Genomic DNA, 15,103 nt, shown 5'->3' on the forward strand with positions numbered 1-15,103 from the left:
TATCCACGCCCTTGGGTGTGGATACACCTGTAGTTTATAAAGGTGGGGTCATTAACTGTGACTTAACGCTCTATCTCACTATCTGTGACATGGTTTAGGAGTGGGTTTATGATTAAATAATTAGACACTCCCTGGTATAAAAACACACAGTGATTATCTGTGTTTATTCATTGTATAATCTAAACACCGGAGGGCAGTACCATGGTGTAGTTCATTAGGGGTAACAGGAAACCACAAACAACAGCAATTACCCAGCAATTTCTTTTTAATTAAAATTGATGTTCCCCTCATCTTCATCAACCCTGCCATCATCAACAAAATCAGTGTCAAAACCAGTGTTCAGGAAAAAAAAACCAATACATTTTTCAATGGATTTCAATGTATGTTTTTATTTACCCAGAGACAAAAACAGCTGTATATTGCCCAGTATGGTAGTAACAGAGTACAAATGCACTTCGAATACTGAACAGAACCAAAGTTACATGTAACAATGAAACGTTGCAAAAGAAATACGCATGTCATACTTCTGTTTTCCTTTGACTTAACAAAATTCACAGGTTTTCAGTTGTTTTTTTTTTAAACTTTAATCACAGAAACACATCCTAAGTCAGTATAGTTATTTAGCACTAGTATCCACTGTGTTTTAAAAATACATTTAAAGCTGGAGTGTGGGACTTTTGTCTCCCCCTTCTGGCAGTGAGAGTAATTACAAAAACACTGTTGACATGCTTACGTCAGGCTCTGCTGTAGCCTTCTCCGTCGCTACTGTTGTGGCTGTAAAACGGTGGATAAATTGTTTTGAGTGTCACACAACCCCCCACGAAATGACTCGATTCACTATCAGAATTCGATCCATTCAGTCCACTAACATTTGGAAAGTCTAGAGGAGCCACACGATTAAATGTTCTCATCCCCCTTCAAGTTAGCAGAGAGCTAACTAGAAATTAGCTGACTTGGCTGGCAGACATCTGCTTTCACGCGTTCATCCGGCCAGCACTGGAATGTCGAACTCGACACCAGATTAAAAACTCTGGTATACTGTGAAATACCGAGAGACTTATCTGGTGGTGATAGGCTTTATCAGCATTGTGTGAATTTGTCTGGCAAGGGCTTGAATGTAACAGACATTAATTTATAGGTAAAAGTTCCACACTGCAGGTTTAACGTTCATGTCACAAATTGTCAGTTCATGGAAAACAACTTAAAACATTAGCTGGTGGTCTTTCAAAAAATGTTTTTTCTAAACATTTGTGTAGACATTGCAGCTAATTGTATGTCACTAAATGGCACTGTTCAACTTAAGTCAGGATAAGTGAGAACTAAAGAGGCACATAGACTTGGTTTAAGCAACGGGAGGTTTTTAAAAATGTGCAATTAAATTTAGTCTTTTGTTTACATGATTAAATTAAGGCTGAAATTCACAGTTGATATTGAGGTCCATAACATATTTATGCTGCACAAACCAAGTCTGAGTATTAAAAAAAAACCAAAAAAAACCCCCACACACACAAACAGTTGGGAGCACTCCAAAGCACAAGAGAAAACATAAAATCCTTTAAGATCTCAAGGCCACCAACTAGTTTCAGCAGCAATTCACATTCAAGTCATTCCTATTTCTTTTCCTAAAAACAACAGTTAATAAATTATTAAGCTTTGGTCTGACTTGCACACTCATACATAAAACATGTACCTTAGTTCAGACCAAAACAATAGGTTTGTTCTATTAGATCTATTAGACAGATTTAATCAAATGACAAGTCCTGCGAGCTGTACTTCATGACTGTGATATGAAGGTCCAACACAACAGGCAAACTGACTAAAACACTATAAAAACATACATATTACAATATAAAAACTAGTGGTTGACACGTGGTAGCTGTTTGTTTCTGTGCTAATGCTGCTATACTGGTTCTGTAAATCTGATGTAATAAACGTTTTTTGTAGTCTGACTCATAGGATGTAGACTAAGCCTGCCATCGACCGACTATTTCAGCTGGAATTCTCCTCCCCTTCTGCTATCTGCATGTTACCGTTTTCAAAATCCCCATTCCTACGTAAAACAACAACAACCTCCGAGCTAGCAACCTACATGCTGAAAATGGCAAGTTTTGATGAAGATTTGGATTCTACAATAAGGCAGCCTGCTTGGTTCTTTTACTGAATAGTTGGTGGTTGTTGAATAACGTGCTCCATGAGATCTATACAGCTATTAAATTGTCTGGTTTTAAAGAGTCCAGTCCAGAGCTCCTCCAGAGCTCACGTATTGGCAGGCTTCACCTCTAGGACACTGATGATCAAATTATGTTTGTCCTTTTTTTTTTTTTTTTTTTTTTAAAATTGGTAACAGTCGTATCACATAATTGACATATGTCTTTTTATGTGGCGTTTTCTTTTGTTGGGATTTAGCCATTTTAATGCCAGGGCTCGCATTCCCACATGCAAATGCTCCACCAAAACAAGCCCCCCCCCCCCAAAGGGCAACATCGCTGCATCCTGGGCTTGGCGCTGCCCAAGACAATTGTTAAGAAATACATACAAGCCAGAATATTTTTTAACCCTGAAGCAGAATGATAATGTGTTCAGCCAGATCTTTCTCCTGCATTGGCACAGCGCTAAAACAAAGTGTGGAGATAGGTCTGGCTCTGCGAGACTACTATTACTGCTACATTTTTACTGTTTGACCCATGTAGCTTGACTGTGGTCAAAACTAATTCTATTACAGCAACCATAGCAAGTCAAAGATGGCGAAATAAAAAAGTAACATTCAGTAATATTGCCTTGCAAACACAAATATGAGCCTCTTCCATCTAGAAACGGATATTTAACTGAAAATAGTTACAAATTCAGTTTTCACACATTAGACTGTGTACAATAATTATATCACATCAAAACTGACCTAAATAGGTCAATAAATCAACAGCAAAATAAAACTCATTGCTGCTTTGGTTCTTTCACAGTCAGATCTGGGACAAAATTCACTTTGAAATCCACACTACATAAAAAGTCTGCCCATTAATGAGTTCATGCTTCAAACCACCTACTATAAATCATATATGTTTTAGATTACAGTCAAACATTTTCCAAGAAAGCAAACTTGCAGAGACCTTATACCTGTGATGGATTAGGAGTTTCATGTATATGATTTGAAGTAAGTGGGCTAAAACATGTAAGACCATTGGAATGGGCCTACAAATCAGTGGGAATTTTAATTGAAATCTGTCTCTGACCTGATCAGTGATTTCCATGCTTACCACAATAATACTGCTTCTAAACTACAATTTAATTTACATGTCTATTTAGGGCTGTGCGATATGACAATATACATTGTGTGTTGATAGAAAAATGTCTATCGTTTCATATTATGCTCTATTGTTTAGTTTGTTGTGTCGCAAATCACTCTTTACGGCAATACTTTTCATCATTTAGACAACGCTTTGCGTTCTTCCATACAGCAATCGATGCAGGCAGGAAATTTGCATGAAAGAAACTCAAACGAACATGGAGGAGAGTGAACGTGACACAAAACGGGATAATTCTGAACAGGAGAAGGACTCTGACCAGCCAAGACAAAATGAGGAGCTTGTACCTAAAAGAGATGTTGCTTCTGTCACATGGACGTGAGTTGGGTATGAAAAGTCTCACATGGACCAGAAAACCATACTTTGCTAATTATGCTGCAGATCAATCCCCACAACAGATTCAAACACCACTAACCTCTTTTACCACTTACACAAAATCATGTCAAACTGTATGAGAGAGTCTACGGATGAGAGCCACAAAAGTACAGTTGAGTGCTCAAAACAAACCCTAGACTCAGATGTTGCAAGAGGCTTTTGCAGTGGCACACCATATGGCAAAGAATCGTTAAGATGGTAGGAGGTAATGGCTGCCATTGCAACTTACATCTGCAAAGACATGACTGGATTCCATGAACAAGGCATTGAGTCCTCATATGGAGTTTACAGATGCCTTGTCTGTGGAGTAGTACAGAAATGTTTCCTACTTGAAAATGGTCCTCCATGTTTTTAATACCGCGGTACTCAAGTCTCAGGATGACGTCACTCAGCTAACCATGACCATCAAAGAGGGAATTCTAAACTACTTAAATGAGAAGTATGATGACCAGAACACTTAGGAGCTGCTTGACATGGCTTCTCTTGTTGACCGTTTGTCGGGCATTCAGTACAAGTGGGGACATTGTGACATGTCAGAGGTCATCACTTGAACGAGAAAGAGTTGACCAGCTTGTATTTGTGGTTCTCAACCTGTAAAACCAACTCCCTGAGATTCAGCAACACAAAGCAAACATTTTGTAGCATTGTTGCCAAATATCTACTTTGTTTGTGGCACTAGTTGTCATATAATGCTATAATTCAAACTTGAAGGAGTGTTTTGTTTACTTATTATATTTTATATATTTATAGTGTGAGCCTTATTTTGCTGCTATAGTTTAAACTTGAAAGAGTTCCATGTTGACATTTTGTATTTTATATACCAATATGCATGTTAGGCCTGTATTTATTTTTGTTTGCTGCTATAATTCAAACAGTTCTACTGTTAAAGAGTATTATGTTTGGTTGTGTTATTTTTGACCATATTCAAATTTTAGGCCTGTATTTATTTGTTTGCAACTATAGTTGAAAAGTGTTTTCTATTGACCTTTTTATATTTTATACATTGATATTTTAGATTTTGTTTCATGTTTAATTGAAAATTTGCACAAAGGTTCTAAATAAAAGGAGAAAAATAATCAAATACGAGTAAGTACCTTTTATTTGTCAAGTATATCATCCAAAATGAAATAAGAAATAGGCCTCTCCATCTGGTCATTTTATATAAACTATCCATTAATTGAATTTACAGAAAACGTGCTATACTGTAATATGTATTATTATCTGGATATGAAACGACCTGTATCGGGGTATGAGATTTGGGTCATATCGCACAGCCCTGTGTCTAGTCTTATCAATCAAAAAGAAAATGTGCAATTCCAATCTTCCATATAAGCTTTTGTGTGCTCGAGGGCACATGTTATTGTTTATGATCCATTCTCATCAGGCCTCTTGAGCACTGCACTGTATTTCATGGGCGCACTGTCCGCTTTGAGCTGCACCTCCACTAATGTGAAGATGGAAATGACCTGTGGAGGAATCGACAAGTGATGAACATTGAAATTAACGCCCTTTGTCAAACTGCTGGGTCAAAAGACATTTTCTAAGCATTACTCCAGCTAGCTTGTCTAACTCTTCAGGGAACAAGTTAATAATCTTGTTTTCTTCTGTTTTTTAATCTATATACTGTTATTCACTTTGAGATTGATCTCAAATCAATAATGCATTGGAAAAGGCTACGTAAAGACCACAATACCTGAGATGATGATGATGATGTGCTAAAATTATGAGTAGGTTGATATTCTCTGTTGCTCACAATTACCACATATTACTGTTGTACCACTGATCAAGTTTCTTTAAATCAAATTCTTCATATTATCATCCAGTGAAGAATTACATAAAAACTATTAAACCTTAAATCAATGTGTCAATTTTTATTTATATTCAATAACTTTTTACTACCTACTGACAGGACAGACAATAATAAAAGCATTTTCAGTGGCTGTGGTTCTCACCTGCTCTACTGGACCTCTCTCTGGGTCCTCTGGTGTCCAGACCAGAGTCAGCTCTGATTTCTTCCCCACCTTACGATGGTGGAATGAGTCCAGGCCCGTGACAGACTGAAGGTGAAAGCAAATGGTTTCAAACTGTTTCAAATCATACTGTCACTTGACCTGCTACTGTGATGTTCACTTGTTGGACTGTTTTGTTCTGTGTCCTTTCTCTCTCTTGATCAAGCTTTTTCAAAACTGAATGCAAAGCCATCTATTCAGTCAAAAGCCTTTGTCCAAATATGTTCACTGCATAAGTAATCAATAAAGCAAACAATTAAGGACAATAACGCTTTTAAGATTTAAAGAGGCAATACCAAGGGCAATGTAATGATAATTATACTGACATTCAGTGCTAAATAAAACTACACTACATAATGTATGAGAGGACTTGTATAAATTTGAGTGTACTGCAGATGAAAAACTAAATCCTTACATAATTATACTCCATAGTGTGTGTACAAATGTATGCGTGAAGACTGAAACAGTTCTCTGTAAATGGAGAGTATTGCAGCTGACCTTGCAGTAGATGCGTTTCTGCACTCCGTAGCGGAGAACCAGCACATCGAATGACTGATCCAGCACCCCCATCACCATGGCCTCAGAGTCCAGAGGGCCACACTCCTATTGAGCACAGACCAAGAAATTACAGCAGTGCTGGATACTGAGCACTATCATGTACTAGATAAGCTCTAGATCTTCATGACCACCCAAAGTCAGCTGACATTATTACACTGAGAAGGAAAGTGCATTTTTGGTGTAATCACGACAAAAAGAGTAAATAAATGTTAGTCAATGAAAATATAAAATATTGTCTTACATCTAATTTTTTTTTTTTTTTTTTTTTTTTTTTACAAAAAAGTAAAAATTAAAAAGTTATTCAATATTTGTGAACTACCTTTCATATTCAGTTGCCAATTTATTAGGTACACAAGCTAATGCAGTCTGACAACAGTCCTGCAATAAATCCTACATTCACAAGGATTTCTATAAAAGAGGTAGATATTTGAGACTGTAGTTTGTGCTGCTGTTAAACAGTAAGGAGTTGTACTGTGAGGTTTTCCTAATATTTGTACCTGCTGTTTGATTCATTGTACTCTCAAGTGTTTTGTTTAACTCATGATCACTGCATCAAAAAGATAAAAATATACTTGTTTACAGCTTTAACAGCAAAGTGTGGTTGTCAAAGTATCTCTTGAATTACGTGTGAACTAGTTGGGTTCAGAAGACTATCTCACCTCTTAACATATAAGCCATTTGGTTATCTGAAAAATGCATTGTCACAAAGCTGAAAACAGCTGCTTGTTGTCATATTTTGGAGATAAGTGGTTTTTACAGGACAGCAATGAAATGTATGTTTTTTCATTGGTCAGGATGTTGATACCCACCTTTACAAACACTCCAAAGAACAGCTCAGAGCTGAGCTCCTGGACTCTTTTGGACACAGTCTTCTTGTCGTTACAGTGTGATGCCTGTTTTTGGACTTGTTCTGTTGACAGCCCTAACCTAGACCCACAGTCTGCATGTGCACATTTAGTGGACAAAGAATGAAGAAAAATGATCATTCACACATATTTACACTGACACACACAACAGAATCAGACAGAGGCAGAAGTGCAGACACATAAGCAAAGGACAAACACCACATCAACAGTGTGAGATCTGAGGATGCTTTGTTTTTTTCTGCAATCTTTTTTTCATCAAGCAGATATCCTGCAATACAACTAAGCAGTGTTCAAAACAAAAGAACATTTGTTATTTGTTTAAATGTATGCATTTGTTTTTGTATCAGAGGAGCCTTTCAGTAGTGAAGGTACATACTCAGTGAGGATGCCAGCAGCCGGTGCACAATGATGTCAGGGTAGCGTCTGATGGGTGATGTAAAGTGAGTGTAGAGAGGAACGTTGAGGGCGTAGTGTTTAAAAAGCTGCTCATCTCTTAGTACACCTGTGCAGAAGTACAACGCCATCTAGGAAATACCATTAAGATTAAATACAGAATCTGATCATATATTATATATATACATATACACACACATACATATTCAGTATATATTCTGTTTTTACAGCTGTCTTAATACTTGTCACATTGTCCTTTTATTGCAACAACTATTAGTCATATTTTCCTCATTTTGTAGTAATTCTCATTCTTCAAAAACAGAAAAACATAAATGTAGTATATTTTACTCTGAAGATGGAAATTGCCTTTAAGCAGCGGATACTGAGCTCTTACCTGCATGGGTCTGGAGCACATGTGGGTGAGGACTTCTTTTCTGGCAGTGGAATACTCATCATTACCAAGAGTGATATTGATACTCCTCTGCATGTTTGGAAAAAAAGTAAAGAAATGTCAATTATTAATGAGATTTTCTTTTGCATCACTTTCAGTTTAACAACAGACTGAAAATCTTTATCAATTACTTACTCAGGTTCAGAACCTTTGTGATAATCCAGAGAGAGGGAAATACCCACAAAACAAAATAACTCAAGTCTTTTACAGCAGTAAAGTTATTTAAAATCTGGTTATCAGTGCCACATTTCCACCATTTTCTTTTATGAATAGGAAATTCTTGACCTATCTTACACTGTGTCAAATAAACAGGAAATTAAAATACAGTACTTGTAATGCTGTAATTTTGAATTTGATCACTTGGGGAAACTCTTAAAGCTCAGAAAAGCTTAAATCAAACCTAGCGCACTGAACTATGCTGATTCAGAACTAGTGTGCTAGAAGACAAAACATTTTTCTGAGAGATTAAACACTGTGCTACATCTGTATAATGAGTACTGACATGCAATGCTCCTGCAGAGGACAGGTCAATGTCAATGCCCAACTGGTCACACAGCTCCTGCAGCTCATCCACCATCTTGGTCTTGGGTGGAGGGTGTCGTCTGAGCAGGGCCAGGTCAGGGAAGCGGCGGTAAATGTGGTTGGCTGTGGCGATGTTAGCCAGTAGCATGAACTCCTCAACCAACCTAGAGGACAAGGAATTAAGTACAAAGGAGGGCTAATATTCAAGTACTCCAGAGACATACACATTTTACCTAAAATTATACATCTGTCATGTCAAATAAATGTGCATTTTGGAAGAGATGTAGATGGGATAGACACAGAAATACATCTGAGGTTTGATACTAACTTGTTACTGTCTCTGTACTGGTAAACGTAGCAGCCTTGAGGCATCATGGTCTCTTTGTCCAAGGTGAAAGACAGTTTCAACTGAAACAAAGAAAACATCAAATGTACAGAAGTTATGGCAACAAGCTAAACACAGTGTAAGAATCAGGGCCTTGTTTCCATATATTTCTAAACCACTCCAGGGTAATATGATGGTTAGCCATCTTCAATTATCACTTAAATCTCTGCCAGCCGACAGCTAATTATCTTTTCTGACTGTGAATTATTATTTTGAAATAAAAGGAACCTGAGTAGAAAGTTGAAACCTGGATCCCATACTGATCAGGGTCTAAATGACAAATCTCCAAGACAACAGTCAGAAGTTTGGTTGAACGTATCCCTTTTTGGTTGAATGTATCCCAGACTTATATATGGACAGACTTATACATTTTCCAAACCTAAAAATTATGACTGTGACTGAAACCTTTAATAAGTTAGAGCAAGAGTGGATGGATATCTTGCTGTCACACGTCATTGTGCTTGATTTAGAAAAGAAAAACATAGGATAGATAGCACAAAAGGAGCAAACAAGGCAAAGTAAGGAGGACTAACCTGGTCTAGTCTGAGAGCTCCTCCAGAGAAGCGCTGAGCTCTGAGGTTCTTAGCAATAGAGTGCAGGTTGAGTACAGCCTGGTGAATCTCATCAATGGGGTACTTGGGGTCCACGGGTGGCAGCTCTTCAGCGGAGAACATCTTCTCAGGGGCCTCAATCATGCTCTGAGCATGGTCGTAACTCAACTTCACGCAGGAACGGATCACTGAGCGGCCAAACCACTCGCTCAGAATCTGGGGGTAGGCAGGTGAAATGGAACCATTGAGGTGGATCAAGAGGAGAGAAACACATTTAAAAAACCCACTAAATATCATCACTATGGCATAAAGAGCATCAAGAGGAAAATTAGGTTAATTAATTAACCATCAGACCCTTCACTGCACTTCACCTTTGAACCTACATTAAATTATTATTTGAGTGCAGCTGTAACAGGTGCTCCAGGTGTATGAACATACCTTCCCCTCTGGTGTGATTTTCCAAATGACAGAGAAGGTGAGTCTGTCGGCCATAGGGTTCAGACTGCACAGCTCTTCACACAGCAGCCTTGGCAACATGGGGATCACCTGGACAGTGACAAAACACATGAACATGTTGAAAATTTGAAGAAAATTAAAAATTAAGCAACAACAGAGAAAGCAACAGTGACGTACTGTAAAATTATTTCAGACTACTGTTTAAAAAGCAAAATAATATAACAAATCAATTAGTAGTTTCAATTATGATACCATGTGAAGTAACCGGTTATTGAAAAAAAACTGGTATCCGGGAGCACTCACTTTCTGAACAAGGTACACACTCGTTGCTCGTTGGCTGGCAATGACGTCCAGCGCGTTGCCCTCCTCCACAAAATAACTCACATCAGCAATGTGGACCCCCACCTCAAAGTTACCTGTATTAAAAATATACTGTGAAGACTGTAGGGCTGAACAATTAATTGAAATTTAACCGAAACTGCAATACGGCCTTCTGCAATTTTTAAATTGCAGGAGCTGCAATATTTGTGAAATGTTGCAAAATGTGTCAAAATACTATTTTAAATTTCATATTGTCATGCTGCATTTACGAAAATATCTTTTCTTTGGTACAGATCCCCGAAAAAAAAAAAATCACATCATAATCATATCAATATGTTTTGCAATGAAAATTTGCAAAATATCTAATTTGCAATTAGATATTTTTTCAAAATTGTTCAGCCCTAGAAGACAGTCTACGACCAAAAAAGAAAGAAAAAAACAAACAAACATAAAAAAAGACACAATTCTAATTGTCAGTCATCTATAATCAGAAGTCATCATCTTCACTAGACACGAGTGGTTTACCATCTGGAAGCTGTTTACAGGACAGGGCATCGTCCAAATCTCTGGCAGTAGCAGGATCGATTGTGAAGATACACTCCCTCCTAAAAATGATGATGATGAATGATGAAGTCTTCATATAGCACATTTAATTCAATAATCAGAAGGCTGATAAACACACAATTACCTTTAGGCATCAGGGAATCATTAGTATCATATGTTAATACTCTAGGTCTACACACGTCATATCATTCCTTGGGACTTTAACTCATACAGCATAACACCACCTAAAGATTAAACAGGAACTACAGATCTGTCAGGAAAAAAAAAAAAGATATGCAGGCATGTATAAGCCTATAAGTCCCACCTAAGGTCTTTCCTCTTGCTCATCTCCTCAGGTGGGATGGTCCAGGGCAGGTTCTTCGGTAAGCAGTCTAACACCTCATCTGGGAACTCAGAAAAATCAACATCGTACTCTGTCAGGATGCCCTCTGTCTCTGGTTCGATTTCCCCGGCCTGACCCAGTGTCTTAGCCAGTTGACTGATGGAAAGAAGATTAAGGATTGTTGTCAAGCCAAGATGAGAACAGTTACACTGTTTAAATAATTCCCTGTATCATGCTTCAGATATAATACTCACCCTTCTGCAAAGTTGCTGTCGGCTGCCCAGTTGGTGATACGGCAGATGAACAAGGTGCTGGTGTAGTCACCTGGACGGGAAGAAAAGTCTTCGGGACAGTCAGTCAGGGGAATGTTGATCCGTGGCACACGGTGGTCCACAGGGGAGAACATGGCGAAAGGCTTGTCTGGTAGAAATTTCAGGAAGCCTGTCACAGCTCTTGAGTGTTTCTTCTCAACAATGTACACCACCTGGTAGACAGAGATGGAAGATGGGGGGGAGAGTATGGCTATGATTTGAAATCTAAGGCTTAAGGGTTTTTTTTTTTTACTACCTACTTAAGAGACTTTGTTAGGGTGAAGAGGTTAGGTGTTCAATGGATGTGGGTGAACATTAAATAAATATGCATGTGGGGCCTTTTTTGTCATTCCCTTATTGTAGTCTCACACTGAGCAGGACAAACCTTGCATTAGTGTTATTTTAATTTGGGAAATGTGGAAAAATGTAACAGAAGTGTTGATAAAGAAAATACAGAATAACATGTGTGTAGGGAGCTCACTTTAGCGGTCTTTTGGAGTATTTCCCCATTGGACTGTGGAGTTGAGGGGTCTTCCAGAGGTTCCCCTATTGCCACCGGATGAGAGGAAAAATTTACTAATTTATTGTTACTACTTCACTTTGTTCTGGAGACCTTCTGTACACTGACACACTCTTCAAAACAGTAAATTAATACTTGAACACCAAGTATATTGAACAATGCCCAATACGAGCAGAAACATTTATAGTTTATGGCCACGTTTCCTATATTGATTATGATTTGAAATGGCTGCGATAGTCACTACTAGATCACAGTACCTGGGTGAGTGAGGGTGACATTCTGAACTCTGGTGATGAGCTCATCCTGGTCGCTACACCGGTCTTCCACAGCAACTTCAAGCCTCGGGGGGCGTTCTGTCTTGTTCTGTGCTTTTTGTATCATGTTTTCTTTCTGAGTGTCCGACTCACTGGCACCCTCGCAGTCAGTATCAGACCTCACAACCTAGACAGACAAGAACATCTATTTCCTACTGATACAGTCTACTGGTGTATTTTACTGTCCTGTGGAAAAATAGCCTGTTACAATAATATAACTTCTGAAAGCTGTTACCAAAGTTAAGGACACAGGGCTTGAAACTAACAGTACTGTGTACTATACATAGATAGCTAAGCGTAGTTTACCTTCCACTGCTCCCGAGGTAGGACTCGCACCACTACTACGTCTCCATTTAGTGCTCTGTTGCGAGCTACAATCCCATCCAGAAATATATCCCTCGTGTCATCCTGCAAACATGAAAGAGATCGCTTGTTTTTTGTGTGGCTTTGATGTAAACATTTCAAGGTAGATGTTAGCAGGTTTACAGATCTCAACTGACATTATGTGACAAATTCTTAATGGATTGGTTAGAAGGACAAAAATGCTTGAAAGCAAGTTACACCAACTTACAGGAGATGGAATGAAAGCTTCATGGTACTTCTTGGGGTTGATTCGTAACTGTCCCTGAAGAGAAAATAAGAATTCAGAAATTACCCCATTGGCTTACTGAGGCCTTCACGGCTTCAACAGGAATTGCTACCATACCAGGTGTTTGTTTAGGAGGGAACTTGACATTAAACTCAGTGGCATCAAAGCTGAGTTATCAACTGGGCAAAGTGGGAAACTGCACTGGGCCACACAGCCTCCAGACTTTGTGTGTGTCGACTGCTTTTGTGCTAATTGAACTGAAAATTGAAGAGGGGCCCTGTGTCGAATTCCAGTTTTAAAACTTTTGTTTCTTCAGTTTTGGGATTATATGTTGGATATTTCTAAATCAAATTATGTTTAACCACCACAAAACACCAATACAACTTGTATGTCCACATCATTTGACCACCTTGTGTAATTTCATCCATACTCAGCTCAAATTTTGCTGTTTTTTTTTTACATTTATACCTGAATGAGTTCTCCTCTTTTAAGGCCATGGGAAACTTCCTCGGAGGTCATGTAGGCTTCAAACACTTGCTTCTTTGATCCTCTGCCTCCTTTGTTCTTACTCTTGTCAGCAGGAGAATTGGCACTTGAAGCTGAAAACAATTTACGTCAGTGATTTAATACATCAAAGAGTATAAAAATGCATGATCATAGTCAACCATATACAGACAACCATAACACTAATGTACAATTTACCTCTGGGTTGTTGCAGTTTGTCTTTACCATGAGGGGACTTGGGCCTTGACATGTGAGCATCAACCCCAGATATTAACATCCCATCTCTGCCCTTCTCCTCCTCAGGATGCTTGGGATTCTTTTTCTTTGACTTCTTCGTCTTCTCTTGTTCCTGTCTATTTGTACTGGCTTTGTTTGGGGACAGGGGGCACTGTCCAATGACTGGGTCAGTTTCCTTTGAGGCGACATCTCTGTTGGCGTCTTTGTTTTTCTTCTGCTGCCTCTGGTGTTTCTTCGAGTCATTTGGTTTTAAAGAACTGAGCTCCTCACCCGACTCAATGTCTCCATCTTGGCTGGTGGTGGTGTCCCTTCTCTGTCCCCGTCGCTGCCTGTCAGACACACCCATCTTCCTTTCACAGTCCTGCTGTGCATTGCGACTGCTTAGTTTTTCCATGTACAAAGACAGGGAGCTCTCCTCTCCTTTATTTTTCATGGATGAGGGGGAAAAGTCACTTGAATCAGAGAAGTCATTTGGCAGTTGGTCCCTTTTTCGCTGTGGTATATTCAGCTTGTCACTCTGAGCCTTGAGCACTGTGCTCGGCCCAGGTCCATCCCTTTGAAGTGACGACTCCTTTGCATATTGTTCTAAATACATACTGAACTTGGCGCTGCGGTGCTGACTGAGAAGCCTGGCGTAGGCATCTTTCTGAGGAGGAGTGCCTGACTGATTCTGGCTGCGCTTCGGCTCTCTGTTTAGGTTAGGCTTCTTAGATTGCCGAGGAGAATCCATCTGGCAATCCTTGAAGATGCGGTCTCTGAAAAGGCAAAACGCATACACTGTTTTAATCTACAATTCAAGAATGAGTCATCAAAGAGCACTTCAAGTCACAGTGGATTTGCTGGCAACAAACAGTTATACAGTCTACAAGCAACACTTTTGTATTACTCAAAGTAAAGATGAGATGTTAATCTAGTTAGTTACCAGCTGCCAGTGAAATCAGAGAATATGATAGGAACTCTTGACTTATTAGCTAACTGTGGTAAGTAGTTTGCTGGTTTTACATCACGTAACCTAGTTACCTAACTGTTACGTATGTAACCTAAACGTTACAAACACACTGCCACCGCTCTAAGAAATGCCTTTAACGTTAGTTAAGTAACGTTAACCAAATTAATATTAGCTTCAGTTACATTCTTCGGAATGATAATCAAAAGAGAAAACAACCAGTGTGCTGCTGTATCATTCTACTGTTTTCGGTTTTAACGTCTCAGCAAACTGACAATGCCATTTAAAACATATCCTAGCTAACATTAGCAGCTAGCAGTTGTTAGCATTACCAACATAGCAATAACGTTAGCTACTTTCAATGGCAGGTGTTGGTCTAACGTTAACGAAGGTTGGTCAGATAGACCACGACCCTGAGCAAAATAAGCGCCTCGAACATGGACGGACGCATTGTCAAACTTGATAACTTACTTACTAAATGTTTACAACAATAACGTTACCTTATTGAGTACGGTGTAAGTTGTATAACTTGCCTGTTGTTCAGAGCAAAATGCTAACTGGCTGATACATTCACTTCCTCCGTCGTCATGAATGGTAACGTTCATGTAAC

The 15,103-nt window shown here is 38.8% G+C and overlaps 1 protein-coding gene across 1 annotated transcript; it reads right to left on the reverse strand.

Moving 5' to 3' along the window:
• Positions 1-369: 369 nt before the first annotated feature.
• On the reverse strand, positions 370-15,103 carry dis3l2 (DIS3 like 3'-5' exoribonuclease 2). Its single transcript, XM_044367756.1, has 21 exons — positions 14,994-15,103; positions 13,509-14,302; positions 13,275-13,405; positions 12,789-12,842; positions 12,524-12,625; positions 12,161-12,344; positions 11,865-11,929; positions 11,327-11,556; positions 11,055-11,228; positions 10,712-10,791; positions 10,169-10,281; positions 9,848-9,955; positions 9,392-9,625; positions 8,802-8,881; positions 8,454-8,637; positions 7,895-7,981; positions 7,484-7,631; positions 7,051-7,181; positions 6,182-6,286; positions 5,627-5,731; positions 370-5,140 (listed from the first exon to the last, which is right to left on the reverse strand). Exons 2-21 carry the CDS (start codon positions 14,275-14,277, stop codon positions 5,039-5,041), a joined length of 3,186 nt encoding a protein of 1,061 aa, XP_044223691.1. The 5' UTR covers positions 14,278-14,302; positions 14,994-15,103; the 3' UTR covers positions 370-5,038.

The sequence above is a fragment of the Thunnus albacares genome, chromosome 12, assembly GCF_914725855.1.
Source record: "Thunnus albacares chromosome 12, fThuAlb1.1, whole genome shotgun sequence".
In the NCBI taxonomy this organism is placed as follows: domain Eukaryota; kingdom Metazoa; phylum Chordata; class Actinopteri; order Scombriformes; family Scombridae; genus Thunnus; species Thunnus albacares.